General features: G+C 39.0%; 2 protein-coding genes across 4 annotated transcripts in view; both read right to left on the bottom strand.

Moving 5' to 3' along the window:
• On the bottom strand, positions 1–21,281 carry ext2 (exostosin glycosyltransferase 2). The gene is made up of 15 exons (XM_041793583.1): positions 21,147–21,281; positions 20,277–20,621; positions 19,963–20,186; positions 19,452–19,541; positions 17,278–17,394; positions 16,842–17,037; positions 16,506–16,645; positions 16,325–16,418; positions 10,990–11,121; positions 7,802–7,991; positions 3,601–3,767; positions 2,873–3,016; positions 2,430–2,558; positions 1,690–1,772; positions 1–1,324 (listed from the first exon to the last, which is right to left on the bottom strand). Exons 2-15 carry the CDS (start codon positions 20,589–20,591, stop codon positions 1,186–1,188), a joined length of 2,160 nt encoding a protein of 719 aa, XP_041649517.1. The 5' UTR covers positions 20,592–20,621; positions 21,147–21,281; the 3' UTR covers positions 1–1,185.
• Positions 21,282–23,349: 2,068 nt separating this feature from the next.
• The window catches only part of dagla (diacylglycerol lipase, alpha), a 59,420-nt gene continuing 54,814 nt past the window's right edge, over positions 23,350–27,955 (bottom strand). For 2 of the 3 annotated variants that reach the window (XM_041812230.1, XM_041812308.1), the window contains exons 19-21: positions 27,622–27,788; positions 27,338–27,355; positions 23,350–26,854 (exon numbers count right to left, since the gene is read on the bottom strand). In XM_041812230.1, coding sequence (XP_041668164.1) covers positions 25,756–26,854; positions 27,338–27,355; positions 27,622–27,788 — 1,284 coding nt within the window. In that variant the 3' untranslated portion in view covers positions 23,350–25,755. The remainder of the gene's footprint in view (positions 26,855–27,337; positions 27,356–27,621; positions 27,789–27,955) is intronic. The other variant, XM_041812397.1, reaches the window with a different exon arrangement.

A 27,955-nucleotide genomic window follows, 5' to 3' on the forward strand; every position in this document is an offset into this window, starting at 1 on the left:
CACATTAGTGTGGTCTTTACTTATCAAAGGCATATATACACTTAGATACATGAACTTAGTCCAAAAATTTAAAACAACCTCAACGACCATATAGAAATAATAAAAAAGGCAAATTTAAAAAATAATCACAAGAAACCTTAAAAGACTGAGCTGTTCTTGATGTTGTAGCCTAAACACTGGGACAAAAATGAAAGGACATACATATAAACAAACACACAAAGGTGAAAAAGTTAAACGTAAAAAAAAAGCATTGCATCAACGGTTTATACACATCTGTTTGGAAATGTGTGGGTTTATGATGGCCTGTCTATTATTCACTATACAGTCTGATATATATCATATATAAATATAATGAAAGGATTGCTCGGGCAGTATAAAATTACAATTCAAGATGTTCCAGTAGCTCAGCATCAACATTTGAAAATCAGCAGTTACTCAATCTAGATATATTAGATTTGTAGTACCAGCTTTGTCTTATGGCCCAATCTGATAGTGTAAAAGAAAACATATGCGAAACATTTACTGTACATCATCTGTGAGCCACCATGCTGTGTGCTGTCACATTCAGTTAACTATTAGACTGATCCTTCATACTAAAGTATGTCATTGGATCATTTATTGTATGTTATGTGAATTACACATTACAGGTAAGGAATAAGGTCTGTTTTAGTTTTTAGAAAGTAAAAGAGGAGAGAGGAAACACTAGCTGGAGCATCATAGTTGTGGCTATTATACAGCACTGCTGTATAATATAAATATGTACACTGTATAAGTTGATTCCAGAGCAGCTGGAACCTGAAGTTTCAGCTCCAAAACAGTAACAGTGAGGGACCACAAGCCTCCGGTCAGCATGTCTGTCAAGCAATACACTTAAAGTGACTTTCTAATATATGTATATGTAACACTAAACTGTACATTAGTATAAATATCTGATATATCTTTAACTCTAAGCTTACAAGCCATTCACATCACACTTATCCATCCTGATATTTTTGTTTAAATTTAAGATACTAATTTAATTGCCATCTGTTAAATTTGAATAAGTAAAAATAGGGTGAATTTAATAATAAAGGAACCTGTTCTGCTTAAGTCTGAGTCTGGATTTTATGATATAAAAGATAATGCTGATATAAAATGATTAAGTGTTGAAGCTGTGTTGAGGTCCCAACATCTGTTACCGGCTGGTCAGAGGCTGCCGATGTTGGGGAAGCTCTTGAGCTTCTCTGGGAAGTCATCCTTGTAGAGCACTGGGTCGGCACGATGTTCCACCACCTTCAACGGCATAGTACCGAACACTGATGCAAACTTGTTGATGCACTCAGATCTAATGAAGAAAACACATCTTATTAACCTTAAAAGCAAGCAAAAATATTTATCTGTTCCTCAGCTTTTTATTACTTATGTCTAAGAATTTATTAAACAGGTGTGGCTGATTGCTGGAGCCAATCCAGGCTGTCATTGGACGAGAGGCAGGGCTGACACAGACACATGCAAACTTTAACTCACACCCTCACAACTATGGGCAATTTAGAGTCACCAATGAACCTAAAAAGCATATGTAAAGGCAGAACAAAAACAGAAATGAAAGAGATTTCTGGTTGCAATTAGTCTGCACACAAACATGCAAGATTAACAAAAAAAGATCAAATAAAACACAGGATTCTATCACTAAAAAACAACATCTCATACCTCTCCACCATGTGGGTCTGATCCAGCGACAGTCCATCAATGGCGGTGCACTCAGGGCACTTGAACTTTTTCCTTGGAGTCACCTAGACAGAGGCAGAAAGAGTCAGAGATATCAGTAATGTCAGATTCCTTTAATGGTTTATGATACCTCTGTGACACAACAGAAGCGAATGAATGATGTGTGAAATTTTAATTCAGTGAACTCTACAAGAACCTTTGTCAAGTATATGGTGAGGAAAAGTGTCCGAAAAGTCATTGGAGGGGTCAGTGAGAAACGATATACGGCTTTTCTCAGTCCAATCTCCATCACATCTGCACTGCCGACACTTGCCTGCACCCAGTGCTCTCAAACTGTGAATGTGTGTGAAGAAAGTGAGTCTCAGAGACTAAGACAGACATGGTTGTTGGGAGAGGGTGTTTTCTGAGCAAACCTGCAGATATGGTGGGAGGTGAAGCACTCCAGCAATGGTAAGGATGTGTGCAGCTTCTGATTTGATGGTGTGCAAGAGAGCCCCGGTTAGCTTAGAAAAACAAAGTCTGAAGGGGAGGATCAGTGAGTGACACCCAGATAAGGGAGGTTCAGGCAGGGCTTTATCCTGCACCTGGGTGCAGTCAGTGTGATGGGGAGGGGAGGTAATGAAATAAAGGGTGAGAGCTGATCAAACCCAGAGATGCTGGACCAATCTGTCAGGCTGCAGCCTCCCTTTGCAAGCGTAAAGCAGCCAGAGCAATGAATGTACCTTTATGGGGGCTTTGCCTGTGATGTTAGCCACCAGGAAGTTCATGGCAATGTCTTCACAGTTCATATGAGCATCCACCCAGTTCTTGATGTCTCCTGGCATCTTGTATGTGTACAAATAGTTGAAGTACTGGAATGGGGGAAAAGGATAATTTTGTGTCATATTGATATACTGCAGACTCATTATTTACAATAAGGCAGACATTGTTTGACAAAAGAAAATGCATGAATAACCCCTGCACTAGAGATGGCTTTGAACTTTAATGAGCATGTGAGCTTTAAAGCAGAAGTAAGATAACCCTGCTCCACCTCTGACACTTTGCTCATCTATCATTGGAATCAACTTGCCTTGAATATTAAAGCATACTCAAACAACAAATTATTCAGTACTTTCTACAGACTTGTATGAAAAAGTCAGACCCCTAGCACATTTTTTATAATCACCTTATGGTAGAAGGCGGCTCCAGTTAGGACCATGGAAACTTCATTGGTCCACTCAGACTCATACTTCCACTTCCCCATTTCATGGTCCCACAGATGCAGCCGGCCTGGGTAGCCCACCAGCCTGTCTGGAAACTCCCTCCATACCTGGAACAGGACAGGAGGCAGATATGCAGACATTTTTATGATGAATGGAACTCGTGGATGGCATATACTTAAAAGCTAAATGATGGGAGGACATTTAAAATATAATTCAAGAAACAAAAATTGTATCTCAAGTCACAAAATCACAACTCAGGGTCAAATGTAAATGCTTTCAGAGAGGCAGGTTTGTAATTGGCTGAATATCCAGGCCTTGACACAAGCAGCTCGTCATCTGCGAGCAAGAAGTCATTCTGTCAGACAGACGTCTCCTCTATCCTGCCTGCAATTCCATGTAATTATCCTTAAACTGAGCACAATTTTATTAAATAGCTCCTAAATGGATTCAGGTGAGTTTGTTTGGCTACTTTGGCTGAGCAGGTATGTGGGCATGGAGAATGTTGGCTCTAAATATGTCATCATTCTTCACACATCAAACACATTCAGAAGGCCATCAAACCTTTAGCTTACAGAGAATGAGACTGTAACCTCCCTGACTGACTTTAAACTCTCAACTTAAAATGGTTCCTTGAAATACCCTTTAACGGATGAGAAAGGTCATCAAGGTAAGAGTATATTTTTACCCTCACCTCATAGCCAAACTGCAGTTCATCAGATGTCAGCATGATGATGTCATCATCAATCGCAAGCACTGCTTCTGTCTCGATCTCATCGTAGGGGAAGAAGCGGTTACTCAGCTTGTTCTCTTTGGTTCGCACGACTTTGAGGGGAACACCAATCTTTGGCCAAAGAGACTCTGTCAGGCAGAAAATGATACAACAATCCCATCACATTTATAGCTTTACACACAAAGAAACACAGAGGAGCATATTCAGTGAACTTACAATTCTATAAATATTCCATACGTTTATTTTACTTTTTGATGCTTGCATTTGTCTTTCACAGGCCGGCACACATAACCGTCTGGGCCCCTTACAGACCCAGAGAATGGTCTCTCCCCAGTTGTGATTTATTGATGTTATCAATAAATCAAGGCACGTGTGTTGGATAAGTAACATTGGTGCTAGCATGAGTCCTGATTAACCTTTACTTCATTTTGGAGCTGATAAGTGTGTAAAGCTGTTATTGGGTTCTGATTTTCAAATTACCTATTCTTGAAACCTTTACCCCATTTAATCACTGATCACGCCCATTTTTGCCACATCTGACCAATTGTTTTCCTCTTTAAAACTCATTTTTTCCACCTTTTAATTTTTTTTCACTTTTTTAAACCAACTTTCACTACTTTAACTGCCCATTTTTGCCTCTGTTACTCATTGTTGCCGCTCTCCCCTCATTTTAGGCATTTTTTGCCTATTTTTGCCATTTTTTACATGCTTTTCCCCATTTTTTCTGACCTTTGTTGAACCCTTTTTGTTTCCCATAAACCCACTGTGCCACTTTTATCAAATTTTGTTTCTTTGAACCAATTTTTGCCACTTTTTAGCCACTTATCACATTTTTCTTCACATTGACCCTTTTTTTTGCCTTTTTAACCCTTTTTGTCTTAAATTTTTAGCAATTTTCCACTCTCACCATTTTTTTTTCCAATTTTCACCTTTGTTGTCTCTTTTTGCAATTATTTAATTATTTTTTTGTTTGGGTAAAAATGGTAAAAAATGCTGAAAGTTTATGGAATGGAGAGTATGAGGATGCAGATGCTTTTATTCCTCTAATTTTACATTTAAGCTCTTAAATTAATTGAAACAATTATTTTCATATTATGCTTTCAGATGAGGCCCGGTTCTAGAGAGCACCTTAATTTTGTTGTATATTCTTGTTCAATGACAATAAAGAAACCTATCCAATCTACCTATCTTACCTATGAAGTCTGGCATTACTCTCAAAATGGTTTAGTTAATGTTATTATTCACATTGTAAACGTTAACAAAAACAGTTATTCTATTTTTAGAAAAAGGGTTTTTATATTGAAAAAGGCAACAGCCCATTTAACTACAGCGTAAATGAATACATTTCCCTGTTTTATTTCTTTGATAAGACTAACTTTAAAATGGACAATGATTTCCTGACCTCCACGGGGCCCCTCCATTGGCTCGGCCCCAGAAAGCTCTCCCTTTATTGGCAGCCTTGATCTTTTACAAAATTAAATGGACTTTTACTGGATTTTGAATGTTGACAGAATTAAGCATTCCATTTAGGGGCATTAATGACAGGATTTTTTTTTCACTAATTTTTTTGCATCAACCAAATTAGTTTGCAACTTGCTGGGATAATCTGTGAAGTCATCAAAGGAAAATCCTATTGACACTGTACCTGCATAGAGTATTCCTCCCCCTGATAAACTTTTTTCTAAAGTTTATAGGGGCTTGAAAAACTGTATCAATGGAAAGTAACAGTGTCTAAAGATGACTGATGGATTATGATGTCATTTTTTTTTACTAACAGAGGAATTTGAAGTCCACCCTGGCAGTGGAAAAAAGCATTTTAGAAGTTTAACTTCACTTACTGCCTCGTATAGTTACACTAACCTCAAGCACGTGCAAATCTAACCACAGTACGATTCTTCACGAGACACATCAACAAAGTGTTTTTTTTTCCAGGGATGTGTTTCAAAGATCTTGGGCAGTGTCCATGGCACGGACTATGGCACAGACAGATCACACACAATGTGTCCCCCTCATTAATGGGGTAACTGAGGCCTGGCAGGCTATAAGAGAAGCTCCTGGTCCTCTGAGCCATGCTTGAACTCTCCTGTCAAAAGCTATTGTCAGGAAAATTGCTATGTTAATGTCAAGTGTTTTTTTCTTTCATTCTATCCATGATGCTGTCATCCCTTCATTATTTCAAAGCTGAAAGCAGCAAGTCATAAGAGCGAGAGAGTTACAAGCCGTTGTCTACTTTTAAAATGTAATTTTTATTTCAGAACAGCTTGAACTGCACATACTTTTACTTCTTCCTTGGAGTTCCTAAGGTCTATAACATATAATACCATTAAAATGTTGATGTTCTCAAAAACTAAGATATGACTTTCAATTTAGTCTTAAGGTAGGTTTAAGTCACTCACAGCCCATCAAAACAATATTACCAAAGGCTGCAACAAAACATGATATTCAGACTTATGACTTCTTTAGAATCCTCTTAAAAACACAGGAGGAAGGAAGCCAAAATGGTAGCCTATAAACACATCAGTTCAAGGCTTGGTGTGAATGGGGAAGAAATCTGCCTTCATATTGGACTGAGCCCTGTGAGTCTGACCTGTCAATGGCCTCTTGTTAATTCTAATAGGTCACAAAGCTCCAGCCAGGCGCCGCTGATGCCTCTAATGAAAAGGCAACTCGCAGCCATGAGGGAGCACTTCAAAGTCTTCTCATTACCTCATTACACTGGTTAACTCTTACAGCAGCAGGACCAACTTAATTCTTGTTTCATAGCTGTCTTCGTCTGAGATACACTGTCAGACGGTAAGGCATGATCAACTGTTGTGCACTTAATTGCCTTAATTGAGAATACAGAAAACAATAAATAATTATCACTTTTTCAATAGGTATGGACAGATTCATTACTTTAACATCAATTTCAGCCTGACAGTATCAGCCCTTTGGAAAAACATCATCCAACGGCAAATAATCTGGCTATGAATAGATGCTAATAAAGAGAGGATATTTATTATTGGGCCTCAGATGTGACCTGTTGGACAAACTATGAAATGGTTTGTGGTTAAGAATGAGAGAAAATGTTGCAATCTTACACCAAAAGAAGTCATGAAACAAACCTGGACTTTACATATACCTCTAGTTGCAAATAATATAAATAATAGGAATCTGAAAAACCACTTCCTTAATGATCAGGAACAGACAAATATGATGAAAAGTGAAAACTTGGAGGGATTATGAAGGCATATTTTTAATGGGAAATTGTATTTGAATGCCCAATAGCTACGGATCACCATGTTATTACATCTTATGTTTACATTCCGAGTTGACATTATCATTAGCTTGTTAGTATGGTCTTGAACCAGTTAACCCTAGTGTGAATCTTGCTTTTTTCCCCAAATACTGTAAGACTTTTTAACAGTAACATTAGAAACTGTGGCTGTTGCTGACGACCTATAAGTTATGACTTCTATCTTATAAAATTGCTCAATGACAGTCTGGAGTTCTACTTTACATTATTGTTGCTGATCAACCAAAAAGTGGTAAAGAAAGATAACAATCTGTAAAATTCCCTACAATTATGCAATTTGCCCGATAGGATAAGATTTAGAATGCACTGATTCCACATTTTTCCAGACTACTTACAGGTATGAGTGCTTACATTTGGGTATTCACCGATATCAAGTACAAATATGAGTACTTAATAATACCGTAACTGTTCTTAAAGTTACTTGGAAAGTTTGCTTTATTTCTTTCATCAGCTGTTCCCTACCCCCCTCTTGTTAATTTATCAGAGCATAGTTTACTTTTGTCATCCTAATTTATTTTAAAATATCAACAAACTGGAGACATAGCTCTAACTTTGACTACTTACATAATGAGAGGCTAACATCATGCTTTAAAATTTTACCAAGTATCTGCAGTGTTTATGAGAGCGAGTACAAGTACTGAGGCTTGCTACGGGCACCGCTGCACAATACTGGGATCGATATCTCTGCATCCCCTCCATTAAATCCCACTACATTACAGCAGCATTTAAACTTACCTGCCTTGGCTTGATGTCAGAGGAATAGGTGGTTAATTTAGTTATTTTTTCCAAATAAATTGTCAACAGTTCTAAACTATTCTAAACTAAGGATACCTTATCTCTCCATTGCAAATAATCTGCTGTACTCACCCTCTGGAGGGCTCTTGTTCTGGTTATTCCAAACAACAAGAAGTTTAGCCAAGCTCGGCACCTTGGAGATTTCAGTGATAACACGGAAAAGACTTTCAACACGATCATACGTCAGCACCACAGCCGTGAACCCAGGAGCTCTTGGTGGGATGAGTGGCAAGAACAGGGGGCTGTTCACACTGGACCACTTCTGCATGGAAGGAAACAAATACAAACTTTTATTGTTTTGGCTAAAGAAAGCTTTTTTATAAGTCTATATTATTAAGAGACCTTATATAATGTAAGCCTAAAGTCTAGTGTGTCAATACTATCTGTCATGTTTTCCATGATTTAATATGCTATAATAGTACTTCACTGGACAGTGAGGTCACCTTCTATAATTTCCAGATGATGGTTTTTATTATGGAGCAAGAATCATCCAATAATGGGCTCTCAGGGGCTAACAGCACTCAAGGATACCAAAAAGCTTCCAGTCAGAAGCCAAGTTAACCCTCCACATGCAGAAGAGAAGCAGTACAAGAAAGACTAAGGCAGGTTAGCTGCCCTCCTATTTCTACTGCTCTTGTGATGACAGGTCTTATGAGAGGTGGAATGTGGAAATAAACGTATTTGTAATTGCTTCTTTTTAAAATTGCTTGTAAATCCTGACAGTGCACTAGATTATACAACTTTTACAAATAACCTATCCGCTTTTTTCTTGCTAAGGTAGTTTTTCTACTGTGCAAAAAAAAAACAAAAAAAAAAAACAAAAAAAAAATCTTTCGTTTACAAGCACATGCTACTGTAGCACTGGTAAATACACCAGGATTCCCCCTCAATAAACTTCATCAAAGGCTCTAAAATGTTCCACCCTGTTAACACTGAAAGCCAGTCTGAGATGGCAAAGAGAGCATATCTAAGCAGTAAATCTGTGGCCTTCTTGAAGTACATATAAACCCTGTTTCTTCTCTGGTCCAAGGTGGCCACACAGTGATTATGTGGCTCCTTCCGCAGCATCGACACAAGCCTGTCAACAGAGACACAGCCGCTACTTTTTACACAACATCAGTCACTTCTCTAATAAAGCTACTTTACTGGTAAGTGGAAACTTCCTTGTGGTCATTCTCACATTGTCAAACAAGCAGAGGGGGAAATAATTAAACTAACAAGTTTACGCAGCAGCAGAGCTGAATTAAAACAAAGTAAAAGAGGCAGATGCCACTTAAGTCATTTGTCATACTGTATAAATTAGATGAAAAGAAAGCCACAGCACATTTGCCACCAGCAGATCCAGAGGAAGTTTGTTTTTTTAATCTATCAGTTAACACTAAAAGAGGATCTTATCTTAATATTCTAGTTATGACCTTATTCATGTCTAATCTGTTTGAGTGGTACTTTGTTAATCCAAGCCCCTTGAGCATGCTCAAAAGCAAAAGACTCAAAGGAAGATAAATCTAAAGAACTGCCAGCTATTCAAATCCACACTACTTTCACAAACTTTTACATTTAGGCATTCAATTTAGGTAACACATACAATTACTAATGATAACAGATGCTGAGGAACAGCAGTGCAAGAGTAAATGTTAATATTTTCATTACTGGTAAAAAAAAAAAAAATTCAAAGGAATGTTTTGACAAACAATATTAAATAATCAAAAGAAACACCAGCATACATTTTTTTTCTTATTTTGTTTTGAGCACTCATGTTTCAAAAGTCTTAAATGTATTCACACATGCCAAATTGGTGAACAGTGAACACTGGGGGATCAAACTTACTAAATCTGTGGTACAGCTTTTTAGATGAGAATGTAAACACTCTCAAGATGACATTCCAAGTCAGCACTTAAATCAACATTTTTAAAGACTTTTAATCTAATTTAATGTTCAAACAAGACATCAAACCTAATTTAAGTACCTGTGTTTTAAACCAAACTTTGATGGTTGGCATGGGTGTAAGCTTTACAAGTCTGCCCAATACCCACAAGTCCCAAACAAAAAGCAGCTTGTCCCTTATTCTAAAATACCCTCCAAAGGCACCAGCAATCCTGAGAAATGTGCTTTCAATTACCAGCCTAAAGACTATGAGAGGGGAGGGGGTAAAAATGTCTGCCTGATTTATTTAGTGCTCTGTGCAAGTTCTTCTCACCATCCATTCACTGAATCCATCGAGAAAACACTTCATCTCCCATCCCAGGCACCAATAGCCAAAGGTCTTTAGCCTGACACAATTAACCTCCTCTGGGTCTGGACAAACCCTCAGACCTGAGTGATACTGATTGATTGGACTGGGGGTTAGACGCTCTGGCAGAACATTTTGGCTCACACGAGCAATGTCAAGTGTAAGAGCCTAACATCTAAATAGCAGAGATATGAGCAAAATAAAATGGCAGGTATTAGAAATCATTGCGCTGAGTTCCATTTGTTTACACCAACACAAACTGATTGTGACTGCCACCTCTCTAATCTCCTTTGAATGGCATAAATTTAGGCAACTGACTGACACGGAGGCCACTCATGTGCTCAAACAAATGCTCATATGCACACGCCTGTAGCCCACAGGCTGAGGATGGAGAAGACTCTAGATCAGATCCGTCTGATTAACAGCTCCTAAGAGATGGTCGCCCAGCCAAGCTGTCTGCAGCCACAAACTCCCACAACCACAGGGATGCTTAAACACACACACACACCATTCTTCACATCCAGCATAGCTGCTACAAACACAATGACTCAGACATCCAAGAACTTATTTTTCACCACAGCCGAGGCATCCTCATAGAGAATAACTGCTGACACAAACTGGCGGCCTCAGAGCTAGCTGGGTGTATACCAATCTGTGAAGTGCAGCATGTGTGGCGCTTCAGAAAGACTTGAAGGCATCTACTGTCACTCTGCCACATAGGCTTTGATTTACATGAGAAAGAGGGTGTGGGAGCTTATATGACAATGTGAGCATCTGTTTGGTCAAAGCTCTATTCTGGATGGCCATAATTCAGACTTCCTCAGTTAAACGACATGAAAATTCAACTAAACAGTTCAGTTTTGAGAGCAAACAGACCGTTTGGATTATGTTAAAGCTGTACACTGAAAGAAATCAAGCTCCTGGGTAAACATTTAGCTTTAAATTGGACATATTTTAAACAACAATGGAAGGTAAGGGCACATTAATAAGAGAATAATCTTGTTAAAAAGCTAAAACTAAAGCTACGTACAACAATAGGTGGATTGTTCCACTGCTCGTAGGTGCGTGCAGCATATGGGTAGATGCGGTCATTGATGATCTGGAGCGTTGTTAAGCCGATAGCCTTCATGGAGCTGAAGTAGGCCTCCCAGAACCAGCGTGCCTGTAGACAAGAAAAAAGAAATTCTTGAAATGAACCAAGGATAAAAATAGTGAATCACAATGCATGCCAAGAGTATTAACACTAGACAGCACACTTGAAATAAATACATGTTAACGAAAAACACTAATATACCAGTACCAGTGGTAAAAAAAAAAATAGACAAAACAGTGGTGCAGAAGTGCACATTTGCTCTGTTTGGATAAAAAAATATAACTGTTTTCATTTAAATAACAATGAAAAGGTTACACATCACTTATGCACATTTATAGTGCCCTGGTTAAACATTGTTCATGAATATGCAGTAAAATCATTTTACTTTACCAAGGTAGTATTTATTTGACTTTTTGCTACTGATTCAAGAAAGATGTTTGCATTGCTATCATAAGTTTTTCCCCCTGGACTATGGCTATTACATTAAACCATGTAAATCCCCTATGCCAGGGCTAGTCAATTACAAATTCAACTGGGCCAAATTTTAAAATCAAGAAATGTAGCCGGGCCAGACATGTTTGGCTCCTGTTAAGCAGCTGGTAATGTCAAATTTCGGACCAATGCAGATCAATTTGATGAAAAATATGCACTTTTTTTTTCATAGTCTGCCTTTTAAATTTTGCAACATGGCAAAAGCACATCAAAAAGTGCATAAAAACACAACAACAGAGCTATATTTAGCATAAACTGAGGTAGTAGAAATGTCTTTTTTTAAAAAGATGGTTTTCATCGACAATTTTACGCATCAGAGTTGAAAAGGACATGTTTTATACTTGATATCTTGGGGCTACATCTGTCAGCATCCCTAGCTACACTTCAAAACAATGCAGTGCATTGTGATGCTACGCTACGTGGAGTGTTGCATTCACGGTCTGAAATACTGTGGGAATTTATGAAAACTTGCAAAACAGGTTGCCCTCTATGGCATGACCACAAGCTGGGCCACTTGGGGGTTGGTTCTGGGCCGCTAATTGGATTGGCCTGCCCTGTGCAGTCATAACTGTGAGGTCTAGGTTTTTTAAGTCCAGGTCTTAAAAGAAAATTTTGAAGCCCTCTGCAGCGCCCTGACCTTTAGTGGCTTCTCTTCTGAAGCTCTTAAAAATTTCTTCTGACTGTGCCTGTTTAACTTCAACAGATCTCAGATGTGAAAAGACTTTAATGATAACTGAACTCTCAACCAGTATCTTAATGTTATCACACAGGCTGCGGTACCTACTCAAAATGCATTTGTTTATAGTTTCATCTGATGGTTGCAACTATCACAACCAAGATGTTAGAAAAGAAAAAAAAACACTTGAAGGTTCACATTTACAACTTCCATTTTTATACAGTGAAATGTTAAATTTAAAAAGAAATGATTAACCTCAACTAATGCTTCTGGTGCTAGCCTCTTGCTCTCTGCAGGCTCTGGACATATTAAGTAACTTTAAGGGACAGGGCAGAGGAGGGAGGACCCTATAAGAGTTAATGAAGCTTCAAACAACACTGTATTACACTGACCTCTACGACCCATCAGACCATCCCTCTGTGACCCACAGGTCTAAGAAAGAGGATATAAATACTGTAATGGCGTAAATTTCGATCCATCCTTCTATTGCAACACAACGTGCATACTAAACAAAGACTGTCTTTGTGGCACGTGAATGCAACCACTGCCAAATGATCTGTTTCTAAGTATGGTATGAAACATAGGAGATGTACAACAATACAAAAACAGCTTTTATTTTTCTTTTTTTTAGAGGGGGTGAGGAGAATCCAAAAGGACTTTCTAATCTCAGGGGGGAATCCCAACGGCCCATAAATCAGCCCGTGATGAAAGTTTCTTTTCTGAACGGGAGGAGGCAGAAAGCAAACTGTGCTGGCCCAAGGGCCCGTCCCACCCTCCTCCACCCCTTCCCAGCGCCTGCAGGAATTTTTATGAGCAGAAAAGAAGAGAGAGCTTTGCAAGACAGGAAAAGAGACCCTTTCTCTATCTTCTATTTGCATCATCTTGTGGATGAACACTTTATTTCCATTTGTTTTCCTATTAAACAAATTAATTTAGAGGCACAAATTTACAATGTCAAATATATAAGTTACTCTAAACTAATGCGGGATGCAAATTGCTACTTAAAAACTTGATGAAAATACAAGGCATAATGCAAACAATCCCAAGCTAGTTAAGTAAAAAAGTATGCCTCTGTTAGTTAAATGTAACATTTATCTGTTGCAATGCCTGTTAAAAAATATCTTTTAATTTCCTCAAAGGTAGAGCACTCCCCAGAAGCTCCTACTTCTCTCTGTCTCATTACTTTTTTTAAACCACAATGCTGATCAAAAACAGTGGTCTATATCACTTTGTTTAAGTCAGTGGAAGTTGTCAAGTGCCTGACAGATGATTCAACGTATGGACCAAAATTGGCAGCCAGTGAACTGTGGACAGAGCCCGGCAATCATTAAAGCTGCTGACATAACAAGAAACAGCAGTGAAACTGAGTTTGTTTCAATCCTGTGAACTGTTCATGGTGGGTTTTTTTAAATTAAGATTTACTAGCACTTTACTATTAACTGTGATTGAAATAATTCTACAAAGCCATACAACACACACGCTGTTAATAATATTTTCCTGCTCTCTAAAGTAAATCAATCCTTAAAAAAATGACAAAATAAAGAAGAAGCAGGATTCTATGGCGTAAGGACTAATACCTAGACACCATCACTTTAGTAAAACTTTCAGTTTGATTGCTTGAGAACACTTTGCTATAAAATACACTCACCAAGTTGGTTTGTTCTGATAGCTTCAGTATTTGTGAAATTTAGGTAACAGAAACAGAATCTGGAGGAGTACTCCGGCTGATTGTTCAAGGAGACCAATTTTGAAACTATTTCATAAACAAGGGAACTACCAGACATTTTTGGAAGACACAAAAAGGTACCAACTCAAGTCATTCTGACTAATTGTTCAGCTCATAGTGAAGGGGTGCAGGTAAAAGCCATACCAGACTGAAGAAAAGGAGACAGCTATGAATGAAAAGGAAAGAAGGCTGACTTTGCACATCATACAATCAATCAGCTGCAGCCCTTTGTGGCTACAATAGTTATAACATAATAATAACTTCATTTTTATAGCTCCTTTAAAACGGTTAAAAAGAGATGGAATGAGGAAATGTAGTTAGAGGAAATGTTAAACTCCCTTTCCCATCTTATATCAACTACTTTTACATCAAAATAGATTTGGCTGAGCTAATCTAATAAAGGTCATGTTTCATGTGTCATAATTAAAGGGTACAGGACAAACAAGATCTTTGGAAGTCAGTACACAAGCGTGTAGTGGTCTCATTTGAGCAGCTGTTTAGTAAAAAGCCCTTTAAACTGTGACCTTACTGCCATTACATAATAGCAAATTTGAAAACAAGTGTTCCAGTCTGATTCCAGTTAGCCAAGAGCTGGAGGCCAAACAGTAGTTAATCACAATTTCACCAGCTCTTGAATTAAGAATAAGAAGAGAAAAAAGCACAATTTAAGAAAAATATAAAAAAACAGAGATTAGTATTTATTGTTTAATTCTTCAACACTTGTAGCACTGAAGTAAAGTCATATCGGAGCAGACAGCCCAGTAGGTAAACCAAATATCAAAACAAAAGCTACAGAGCCCTCTGCTGGTGAAAATGATGGATTATGTCATCTTTAGGAAAACATCTTAAACTACTCTTGAATATATGTGAAGGAAATTAGATCTCAGCTCATTAAAAAAATATATGTATACAAAACATAAACTTAGTTGAACTTTTCTCAGACACATGCCAAGGTGTTTAAGAAGGACAAATGTATTTGAGGAACCTCTTCTCACTGATGTAGGTAAGAGTAGGAACCCTAATAAAACTGCTGACTTGTCACTGTCAACATATCACTTCTGCTGTGAAAATGACAAGATCATTCATTAAACAAAGGTGTTACAGTAAGATCATATAACCCTCTATACACTAACAGGACTTAACAGACCCTTCGGCACTGTGGCATTCTCTAAATAATCTAGCATCGATGTATATGGCTAATTCAAACACCTAAGGTGTCATTTTTGAAGGATGAGCCTCTACTTTACTTAATCCGCAAAGACATAACGTATTAAAGACTCTTTTTTCACTGTAGACTCTACATTTATTAGTTCAAATTCTTAAAGTAGCCTCAAGTAAGAAACATGATAGCATGCTTTCCCAGATGAATGTGAAACAGTCTATCTGGTGTGTCAGGTTAGAAACTAATTGTTTCAAACAAAAAATAAGTATTTGAGAACCAAATACAAAAGTATGGCACATAAATTCTGCTCATTGTGGCTGAGTTCTTGTTTTGTGTGTAACAGGGCTGATAGGATTCCAAGTAATTATAATTTCCTGTCTTAAAATATTACTTTAGGATGTTAAATCAAAACTTAGGCAAGAATATTTTGATGCTTGTAATGTTGGTATGGAGAGTGCAAGGAACAAAAATAATATAGATATATTCCAAAAGTTTAACTTAAATCATGATAAAATGAATTCTGTGGAGAAATGACTCAGACATGACTCTGCTTCCATCAATTCAAACCATATGTAGAGTGAGGGGGCAGATCATGCAGAGGAACACCGTGACCAGCATATACAATATAAAATCTATGCTACTATGTTAGCTGTGGGATATACAGAGTAAAATGCCTCTATCTAACCACACCTAAATCCCCCTTTTCAAACTTGTCTGGCTAAAAAGATCTGTTTGGCCAGTGTAATTACTAAATGGACTAGAGTTGATAAAAAGGAACGAGTAGCAGCTGAGCTGGCGCACTTCTCTAATGGATGCTTTCAACTGTTTATAGCTACTCAAAGCAGATATCAAATGAAAATAGAGAAAGCTGTCTACTTTGCATTTTCACTGAAGCTAAAATCAACAAAGCTGAGTCTTCTGAAAGCTTTTTCAAAATCCAGACGGAGTGCAGAGGGAAACCCTAACTTTCAAAAAGTGAAGGTGTTATCCAGACTTCTCTCTGTGCCACATCAAGTACAATTTGTCTTGGCTTCCAAAGACTTAAATATTTCATCAGCTAGTTGGTGTAGACATCTCAAAGATGAAATGCACGTCCTTTAACCTAGCTGACAGCTTCTCTGACCACAGGGTCAATCTGAATTTCAAACTAAAACTAAGAACAAAGCAGAATCAAGTTGTTCCGTAGTATTTTATCTCTTCAGTTATCCATTGTTACCTGTCTCTGCATCTCTTCAACTTGTCGGTGAGGAATACTCTTCAGAATAGTGTACATCTCAGATAGCTTCTCCTCTGGAATGACCACAGATGCCCTATGCAAAAACAGGGATATTGAAAAAGTGACCTGAAAATGGCAACCTTCCATACTTTTTTTCAGCTGTTCAGTGAGATAGACTGACCTTTTCCAGTCTAGGACTTCAGAGAATGGCAGAATATATGAGTCAGCGAGGACAACAGGAACACAGCCAGCCTGAAGAACATCACTAAGTGCAGCCTGACCTAAACGTGCCCCTCGCAAAACCACACAGAAGGAAGACTCCTGAAGACACACAGTGAGTAAACTGTTACTGAAGTGGTTATGCATTTTGCACAAAAAGTGAATCCAAGCTCGAAAGATACATATTTCAACTTATTGTCTATGTATTTTTAGTTGTCCATTTAACAGAACAAGTGTATGTAGGGGAAGGAAATTCTCGGCACTTACAAACAATGTTTAATGTTGCTGTGATACCCACCTGAAGGATCTGAGGGTAATCATACACCTGTCCCTTATAACAGCGTTTTCGTGCAGAGGCAGCACCCTGAGAAAGGTTACTGCACTTGTCCAAGAGAAGCAATGCTTCTCCATTTTCTTCCTTCAAGCGCTCAAGTTCAGCACGGTACTCTCGATGGATGGCAGTTTGAGAAGACAGGATGAAATAGCGTCTTGGCCTGGGTAAATGGAGGCATGACAAAACTAGTTAACAAGTCATAACTTTACAATAAATGACTCCTTGATCAAGACTACCCAAAATAAAGACGTAAAACCACAAGTATTGGTGCTTTGTTTTACAAGTCCATTCTAATTATGTTCCTGTGAGCAACTATCTGTGAAGAAGCTGTTGATTGAAAAATTGGGAGAATTCTGGCAGGATTTATTACTTAAACAAGATAATAAAAAGATTAACTCACCCAGGCTGTCGCTCAGGCAGCTCGACATCTGCAGAGAGGGGGCTGTAAACTGGGATGCTGACATCATAACCTTGTCTGTAGGTCCATGTAGAGAAACCACCTCCAGCCAGCAGCGCTCTGAAAAAAATGAGACTTGCTTCAGCACACTGGAGATTTCTATAGACATAAACTGCAAGAACACACTTCAACACACACAGTCATCATTATTTGCCTCTGTTGAGTACTTATGCTACCAACAATAAGACAAGACATGAGATCAAACAAGGCTTGCATCGCTGGTTGATAGATCCCTTTTTTACACCAGGTGAAGAATTTCTTTTTTTTTTTTTTATTCTGGTGCACTCTCAGGCATTGTGCATATGAAGTGGAAACACACTGACAGTCAAACACACCTGGTTCTGATAAGGCTCGATATAAATGGACTCCAGCTGAATGGGCCCAGGAAATTCCTTGCAGCTAAGACATAGTGTTCATTGTCTCAAGGCTGCTGAATGTTCATAAACCTAACCTCTTCCTTCCTCAACTATCAAAAGAGCTTAAAGCACTTATTAAGACACACAGACTCTCTGCTGGTATACACAAGAAGATATGAAATATCTCCTCAAAAAACGTTATCTCCCAATAGCCAGGAAATGTTTCTTTCCATTTTAATTCTTTGGGCACGTGAGTGATTACAGATATGATAAACGCTGCAAAGGGTTGCGTAATATCGTGTCTCTTAAAAACAGTTTTCCTCTTTCCTGGAAACCCAATAAGCATATGCATTTATTCTTGTGATCTGAACCTAGAAGTTGCAAGCTGAAACCTTAAACACATAAATATTTACAGCTTGGGATGCAAAAATGCATCATTTTAACTCCAGAATTGACCAATACCAGCCCTGTTTATAAACATCAGCCCTTGGCCAAATGATGTGGCATGAACAGATGTCAGTTACTGATGTTTATCTGTTGTGTCCAATCAATTCTATGCTGGCATCTGTTATATCTAACTGCTGAATCATGTAAGAGATAGTTTACAGATAGAAGAAGAGACTGGTGAGACAAACTCCGATCTGTTTTAATGTTGAAACATCAAAGAAAATGTTTGTTTAATTTTACACCAACAGGATGGATGAGAAAACCTTGGTGTCTGAATAAGCTATATTGCTATGTTAAACATCCGTATCAGACCTCATTTTCACAATCTACAGCATCCTTCCATTCTGTCAGCGGTGTTAACAATTTTGAGGTAGCATTTAAATAATAAACTTGACAAAAGCCTTAGTCTACTGTGACAGATGAAGAGTTGATGACATATTGTGTGTTTAGAAATCTGTGCATCATTCCTGGGTATGGGAATTTTAACTATGATATCAATTTGAGTGATTTTGATCAATATGTTCTGTTCATTGATCTTTTAGACCTATAGGAACCAGCCATATGGCTTTCAACACCATATTAGTTAAAGTTAGAACATGATAAACTAGAGCTGGGCAATTAATTGAAAAATAATCAAAACCAACATTTAGAGCCCCTAACTGACATAAACCTGCGGTGTCAATTATTTCCCTTGTAATTCTCTCTCTACTAACGCACCGCCCCCTTGAAAACAAACTACTGGCTGTGTAGTCAGGTGAGAGGAAGCCAGGTGTCGAAGGGCACTTATCCTGCTGGAAACCCAAGAGAAGAAAAAGTACTAGTCATGTGACACCATTCCATTTGGTCCGCTAAAACTCAAACACAGACACGACAGTGCAGTGTGAGCAACAAAGTTACTTCTACTTTTTATACAACAATATAAAAATAATTTGTTGTTAGCAAGAAATACAAGTTGTTTATTTTCTTCCCTTCTTGGAAAATTTGACTTTTTACGAAAAAACATTTTCATTTTCCGCTGATGTGTTTTGATTTCAAATGTTTAAATTAATAACCATAAATTGTTTATCTGTGCTAGTTCCTTTCAATTATTTGTTTTAAAAATATACAAATATTTACAGAAAAACCAGAGTCGGAGGTGGGGAAGGAATGATCGGTCTTTAATTGTAATCGAGGTAAAAAGTTCAATTTATCGTGACTGATTTTTGCCTTAATCGCCCAGCCCTACGATAAACCATTGTTAGGAATTCTAGGTTTCGCTATGATTACACGAACAAAACAAATAAAGCATTTGATTTTAAAATACACTGTGCCTACCTGTCTCTGGGAACATCTAAAGCAGTATTGTAGTCTGGAGGGCCTCCAGGTAACATGTTGAAGAGTAGGTGATTCATCCCTTTGTCCCATCTGTACAAAGCATAAGATAAATGGTTGTGCTTTTAATAACAGACTAATTCCAAAACAAAAGGTAATTCATGTCATTTTCAATAAATCAAGGGTGGTCAAGACAGAATATCGAGCATATTCTTCTATTAACTCAATATTTCTAATCCATTTCTATTTCATATGTGCATTAAAGGACTTAAATGATTAATCAAAACAATATTTAGCACGTTAAAAATATGTGCTAGTTTACTTCATATATAATTTACAAGTAAACGTGAGTGTAACTAATTTTTTAAGGAGGAAAAGGTAAAATTATACTCTATACACTACAGCAATGACAACAGCACAGATAGGAGAGAACATTACACCCACTGTTTAGAGCAATGTGGCAAACAGTTAAACTGAATATTGACCAGTAACTGGGTGTAGTGGGAAACTTTACCTGGGCAGCATTGCTAAAGCTTGGGCAGTCTCTCTGATACGTAGGGAGTTCTGATTCAGCACGTCAATAGAGGGGATAAAAAGGCAAGCTCTGGTGACGTCATCAGTGTAAAAGTCACTGTCTGAGATGGCACTGAGCAGGTCATTGTACTCCCGTGACAGCCCAGTGCTACTGATGGGAACCCCTAATTCATCCACAAATTTCTGCAGGGGGTAAATGTAGACCTACAGAAACAACAGGTCATAGTTTAGATGATGGTATATCCTTAGTTTGAGATCAGTTATATTGGGGATGCATACAGAGGTAGTAGTTACCTTGATTCTATTTTTAGGATTGTAGCCACATCTGTAAACGTCAAAACAGGTGTGCATGCGGCAGCTTAGGTCACCTCTCTCAGGAATGGGACTGGAGACAGGCAGGTGGACGAGAGGGGCGTCATGAACGCTGCGTTTATCGAGGCTCCAGTCTGCTGCGGATTCAATAGAGTGGGGCCAGAATTGAAACATCCCGGTGGCAATGAGCCCAAGCAGCACCACAGAGAAGAGGGTGATGTAGTAAATACGGTGCTTGGTTTTCATTCGAGGAATGAGAGCTGGGCCCCGAGAGCCGTATTTCCCAGAGGCATACATTCCTGACACCTCTCTCTCTCCAGCCAACCACTGTGAAAACAAACCTCTTATCAATTACAGCCTGGATAACTAAATCACTGCACAATATAGTAGTTACAGGGCACTAACAGTGACTAACAAGAATCTAAAACACTTCACAAGTTTCTGTATTCTCTACATCATGAGTTCAATGCATGGACAGTGACAGTGATTGATTGTTGATAAAGTAACTCCTTAATGTCGAAGCAATCGACGTTATAATGGTTACCATTTATTAACTGTTTCTAAGCTGTTAATAACCGCCGAAAAAAGAAAACACAAACTAGAAGGCCAGCAAAATGCAAAAATAAATGTTCATTTGAAGTTAAATATTCCACGTCCACTGACAGAATAACTATAAAAATATTTACATTCTCAATGTTATCAGGAAGCTAACGCGGCTAACATTAGCTACCATACCAGCTGTGTAAACATTCATGCTAGGTTATTATGATTGGATCAATATCCGCTATTATATCCTTAGAAACCAAGCAGCACTCTTTCCTAATGTCATAATAACGCGCTTTAGACACTTACCGAGACCTTGAGAGGGAATGGGTCTAACAGTTCATGGCAGCTGTTCGACAACAGAGCTAAACCTCATAATAAATGTACACCTAGCATCAAGCTAACCTTTAGCGCTCCGAGAAATCATTCAGCGTTACTCGGAAGTCATTATGCTTCGCTTCCGGCTCATATGGTAGAGGTACTCTGCCTCCCTCTTGTGGCATTCGAGGAACACTAATGTTTTATCTGCAAAATACTTATCATGGAAGCTCTCTTTAAGCTATGAGGTAGAAGTTCCGGAGTAAAAACAGCAGAAAATTAAATTATGCGTCTTCTGAGTTTTCAACAGCACCTCACAGTGTTCCTCAGCAGATGAGAACCTCAAAGATCAAGGTCATTTGTTGGCAATAAAAAACAAACAAACAGGAAATGGTTTTGAGAAAAGATTCTCTATAAAAATTTATCTCAAATAGTCAAGAACTGTAAAAAAAATTACTTCGGATATAGAGTTAATTACCCATATTTTAACCTGGTACTGCAGCATATGCTACACATTATTACTGGAGCAGTTGAAACGTTGCAATCACTACTGCAAGTCAACTAAAAATTAAGAAGGACATAAAGAATTGAATGACTTGCTGTACTGACCTGGGCAGGGTTTAAAAAAAAAGCCAACCCTGGTAGGGAATCATAAATAGGCTAATTTAATGAAGACCAACATAAAAAAGGAAATGTTATCAGTATATTCAGTCATCCATGAAGTGTTCTGACCCTTTACACTTTTTTCATATGTTGCAGCCAGATGCTACAGTTGAAAAAAAAACCCTCATTAATCAACACTCAGTGTCTCATCATGAGAGAGTAAAATAGTTTTTTTTCTTTGCAAATTTATTAAAAAAAAAAAAAAAACTAACTAAATATCACACTAACACAGGTATTAAGACTCTTGCAAAAACACCTGATATTTAGCTTGATTCTCATCATTTCTCTCAATCATTGCTGAGATGTTTCTACATCTTAAATAAAGTCCACTGGGGGTAAACTTAGTTGACTGGACATGATTTGGAAAGAGACACACCTCTCTATAGAAGGCCATGCAGCTGACAATGCATATCAAAGCAAAAACAAGCCATGAGGTTTAAGGGAACTGCCTGCAGACAACAGAGACAGGATTGTTGCAAGGCACAGATCTGGGAAAGGTTACAAACTTATGCTGCACTTAAAGTTCCCAAGAGCCTCCATAATTCTCAAATGGCAGAAGTTAGGCACAACTAGGACTCTCCCCAGAACTGATCGCCAGCCAAACTGAGTGATCCGAGGAGAAGCACCTTCGAAAGAGAGGTGACCAAGAACCTGATGTTACTCTTACTGAGCTCCTGTGAGGAAAGGGGACAAAGCTCCAGGAGAACAACTATCACTGCAGAATTCCAGTGATCTGGGATTTATGGCAGAGTGGCTAGACGAAATTTCTGCTCAGTGTAAAACACATGAATGCCTGCTTGGAGTTTTCAAAAAACTTCAAGTGAAAGCCAAGCAAACATAAATTTAAATGACTGTAGCATCAGGCTGCAACATAAAATTGAAAAAGTGAAGGGAGTCTGGATACTTTCTGAATGTGCTGTATGTATACTTCTCTTAAACACTGCTCCAAGGGGCAGATATTGGCAGTACAACTCTCACGATAAAGGTTTTTCAGTGCAGTAAACTTGAAATACCAAGTAGTTCTACTTCGTGAGACAGGTCCAAGGTGTGTCACTAATGTTATCAAACAGACATCTCTGATCCACACACAATCATTTGACCCCTGACACCTCCACAACGCTCAACAGTAGATTTTTATCTCTTATCAGATCTGCTGTGTACACTGCACCTACACTTACTGTTAAATATAGCTCAGAACAACTCATACCATCTTTACTCACACTCCTTCAGCACTCAGCAGTTGTAAAAGTGATGACACATTCTTTACATCATATCTAAAGCCAAATCTTATTCAGCATGGGCTCAATGGCAAAATGTTAGGTCCTTCATAGATCCATAGTCACAAGCATTAAGATGATCAGTTTGAAAATATGTACCATAGCAAATAGCCAGGTATTGATAATATTCATACACAACACTTCAGCCATGCATTTGTTTGTAGTGAAGACAAAATGCATCTCTACATTTTATATTAAGCCAGAAAATTTCAAATATTTACATATGCTGAAAGAAAAAAGGCAGAAATTTATAGTTTCTTTCATAGTTTGCAATTTATTTAATTACAGGCAGGGCAGTGTGGGGAGGGATTAAATACATTCGCATCATGGGGCAGGAGAGGAAGGGAAGCAAACCAGGTAAACATGGACAAGACATCATTGAATTATTCCTCTTTCAATATAGACCAATTCATAAATCTGCCAATAGTTGGAATAAATAACTTTCAAATTATTTTTTTCTCTATGTGGCAATATTGATATCTTTATTATAGTCATTATCTCCTTATTGTTATATAGTTCTATATGAGTCTATTGGAATTCACCTTTTTTGACATCCGCATAAATAATTACACATAGAAGATGGTGCTGTACACATTATGGTGGAAAGAATTACAGTGCCTCTTTCAGCAGTTTCTAGTGTATGACCCGCTGCAAGCTGGAAATGTAGAAAATTGCTGGCCAAACCTTGGTTTATCCCGTGAGAGCCTACTCGGACTGGCAGCCCGATTTGAGTAGTGTCAGATTGTAAAATGTCTGGAAGTGCCTGCTGTGAGTAACCACAGCAAATCATTTTCCAAGTACAGAGACCATGCAGATCACTATGGTGACTCCAGGCTTTGATGGTGGCATTACACCAAAAGGTCACTGTGAGCAGACTGTCACACTGCAGCCTTTCTTACCAAAAATGAAACATTTGTAAAAAGAACATATTGTCACCATGCCATGGAAGAATGTCAAATACGTTTCCACTCAGACAGAAAAAAAGCGGAACTATATATAACTCTTACATTTGGGAAAGTCTAAAAAGTTCTCCACACTGTCCCAAAAAACTCAGATAAAAACCACTGACATCAAACCAATCTGTTGCAAGAGCAATAAGGATAATAATACCATCAAATATAGCAATAAAAGTGATAACAACATTAACTGTAATAAATAATGCAAATTGTGAGCCACCTGTTACACCCAGAGTGATATGGAAGATTGTTTTTGCCACATATTGGTTAAGAGTTGGCATACATGACGTTCCAGCCTGTTTATTCATCCAGTTCAACCTCAGTGAGATTTGAGATGAACCACATTAAAGGGAAGCAAACACCTTGACATCCATGATGACTGAGAGCACCTTGAGAACAAGAGAAATGATATCCTGGGACGCAGTTTGGTCCTATCCACTGACACCAGCCTCTCAAACGTTCACATACATGTTCTAAATTCTGGACAAGTTTAGAGCTTATTTACTGTGACGTAATGACAAAACTTGTTCTATACCGCCATGCTACTCTGAAATGCATAAAGCATGCACACCCAGACTCGGGCACATTGCTAAGAGCTCCCTAAAGAGAAAGGTATAGAATAGAACAACTATAAGTAAGTTCATTATTGGTGTAAACCCAAGATCCAGGGATTTTGTATGTGAAAATGAAAGCTATGGCAGTGTTTTAAGGTAAGGATGGCATTTTTTTCTGTGGTGTTGCTGTGTAACAGTCTATATGGGAACCAACAGAATGGCTAGGGGAAGGAATTAATGAACATAGCTTGTGTTTATATAAAGCAATATCCATACACATATACAAAATTACATCTCATAAATACATTTGGCAATACAATGTAGTATTTTTTGGCAAAAGGGGGTTAATTGAGCAAAATGATGTGTGCAAGTATCCAAATGTAATCTAAGTGGCATCTCTTAAAAAAAAAAAAGAAAAAGAAAAAAAATCTTCATGCACTATAAAGAGTAACCAAAAGACTCAAAAACATCCATAGGCGTCTGTAATAACTTTGTCACAATCACTACATTTTAAGACACATGAATTCTCACCAATGTAACACACTTTCTCTCTCTCAAAGTCAATTCTTTAAAGACCTGAGGAACATTTCGTATCTTTTCATTCTTATGATTGACAATTATGTCAATCTTCACATTCCTGATTAAAAAAAGTAACTCAAATAAAAGCTGGAGCTGCTGAGGGTGCAGGAAGTTTAACGGTACATCAACCTGGATGATGTGCCTACGCCAACCTCTTTTGAAATAGTTTTTAAATCCCTGCTCATGTGACTAATCTCCCCTTTGATTTTATGACGTAAGGGAATTTAAGTAATGCTGCTGCTGCGTCTCAAAGTTGTTGAGACAACGTAGTGTTGGAATGGCATTGTGAAGCTACAGTTATTCATTTTCACCCAAAAGCAGAACAGCCCCCTGGCATGCAGAGAGAGGTATCTTTTTCTTTTTCTAAGTCATTGCAATAGTGTGAAAATGCTATCAACAGCGTTCGAAGGAGAAACCTGAAGATGGGAGATAGTTTGTGAGTTGGTCAGTCAAGTTCTGTCATCTGAGCTCTGATGAGTGACTGCATTCCATGGCATGCATATACTGTGATATGTTTTTATGACTGCACCTCTTGGTCCAGAGCAAAGGACACTGGAGTCCTGCGAGGACACTACACCATAGATGATAGTGTGTTCTCTTCAGGACAGTGGCAAGGGGTAGATGTTCGTAGGGAGTGTATGGCTGGCAGGGCACCCTCTCCTGGTGAGAGGTCATTGAGCTCCTCAGAGGACGAGAGGGGGAAGGAGGGTGACAAAGAAATGCCAGAGGAAGGGTCGGCAGATCCAGCGAAAGTGCGTGGGGGTTTGGGGACGAGGTTAGGCTCCAGTGTTGCTCTGGCAAGAAGTTGTTTGTCATCCAGCTGCTGTCCATCTCCTAGACATTCACCCTGACTGAACGAGCCCCGTCCTGATTCCGACTCCCCATCAGACAGGTCCAGAGTTGGAGAGCTGCTGCCATCCAATCTAAAAAGAGAGTCTAAGTACTGGGCGAACTCCAGCACCGCCTGACTGGGGTTTCCGTTTGATAGTTGGGGTGGAGGAGTAGAAGCTGCTGGCCCCGTCTCCGCTCCTAACTGTTTCTCTGTTGTCTCCATCTCCCAATCTTCTTTTTCCCTATCCATTTGTCTCAAACCAATCTGTGGGCTGAGGGGAGCGTTGGGAGTACTCCCGGGGCTGTACACACCAGGCATCTCTTGGTGATCTCCATCAGGAAGCATTTTTGAGTTGGCGTTAAGATCTGGCTTTAAAGGCTGAGCTGAGACGCTCTGGTTAAGTAGAGTTGGGGAATGGTGTCGGCTGTAGCGAGGGGTGGCAGGAGACAGCCGCATGGGGTAATCCGGGGTGGATTCCAGAGGGGTAAAGAAGGGCCCAACCTCACCGAGGTGCTCCGGCGTCGCCTGGCAGAGGCAGTCAGCAGCCAACAGTTCAGTGCGAGAGCTAAGTGATGGGTTCTCCTCTGGGATCGGGGCATCCAAAGGGAACGGCAGGCTGCTAAGCATCGGCGAACCCCTTAGCGCAGCTGAGGAGCGCCGGGAATCAAGACTGTAGAGAGACTCAGCATCTGAGAGGCTCTCCATAACAGCCAGTGGTGCTTTGCGGTCCCTAAGCTCCACCGCCAGGCGCTCCCGTGCTCCACGCAGCACAACAGGCACTGGGGGAGGAGGGCACTCAGAGAAACCATCCAGAGATATCTCAGACTGGGCACATGAACTATAGGAGAGGAGAAGAACGGGTTGGAGAGTAGCAAAAGGGAAAGGAAGGGAAAGGGATCCAACACACAAGACAAGACATAAAAAAACGGGTCAAAACAACTTATGGAGTGTTAAAAACGGGAAAGACAGGGAAGCATTAGTACTAAAAAAAATCTCTAGATTCTACACACTAAATGTTAACACTTGCAAACAGTACATAGAAGGAAGAAAGAAAAGAGAAAAGGAGAGACTGGGATGTAAGGGGTGTATCCTGGTGCACTTATGCTCCTGTTTAAGCCTCTAGAGGAGAACTAACATCTTAATTCAACCATCACTAGCAGGAAGTTCACACTGACTGTGGACAGGGGCTAAACCAGAGAGGGCGAGGTGGGAACTGAATACTACCATACGTTGCAACTGGTCTGTGGTCAGACAGCGTGCATGCGTGCATTGAAAGAAGGGAGCACATTATGCAGAATTAGTATTAGCATGCTTTGCTTACCGTAACAATGGTTTTTGTCTTGTTTTTTTAAACGGAACAGACAGAAACAGTGATTTTGAGAAGACAATAAAGTAGCAGTTAGTAGCAGTAGTATTGTTTAGTGCTGGCTAGATTAGTTCAATTTAAAGAGACTTGTCCCCATGATTAGCCATACAGTTAAGATAAAGGTGCTGCTTTATATGTATTAATTGAGAGGGGAAACTGACTAGTCAGAGAAGCTAACAAACTGGTGTATGTTTTCTTTTAGGGTACAACTGACCCTCAATAGTGCCTGGTGTACTAACCGAATACTACTGTTCCTGCGGTGGTGGGTTGTAGGTGTCGGCTGCTGAGAAGTTGCCGAAGCATCCATGAAAATGGTCTCTGGGTTCAAGTCCACTTCTGTGGGGCTCACCATGATCTTGGCTGCTGACAGCAGAGCAGTTTTCCCTTTGTTGTAGTTCTCCAGCACCTGTTACAAGCACACAGGTATAAACAGACACATGACTTAAAAATAAAGGCAAGAGAGTGAGAGCAGGTGGGGATGTTATGGGGTTGATGGAGAAAGTCAGTTCCAGATACATTTACTACTGATGTACTCATCTATATTTTAAATTTAAACTAACAAGCTTAATTTCT

The sequence above is a fragment of the Cheilinus undulatus genome, linkage group 1 (assembly GCF_018320785.1).
Source record: "Cheilinus undulatus linkage group 1, ASM1832078v1, whole genome shotgun sequence".
NCBI lineage: Eukaryota > Metazoa > Chordata > Actinopteri > Labriformes > Labridae > Cheilinus > Cheilinus undulatus.

Excerpts from the sequence above, each read along its gene's own strand:
- ext2 (XM_041793583.1), bottom strand. The coding sequence starts at position 20,591 with ATGTATGCCTCTGGGAAATACGGCTCTCGGGGCCCAGCTCTCATTCCT. Across the intron at positions 17,038-17,277 it reads CTGCCTGAGCGACAGCCTGG|GCCAAGACGCTATTTCATCC; the intron begins GTGAGTTAATCT and ends CCATTTACCCAG. Across the intron at positions 16,646-16,841 it reads ATTACCCTCAGATCCTTCAG|GAGTCTTCCTTCTGTGTGGT; the intron begins GTGGGTATCACA and ends GTGTGTCTTCAG.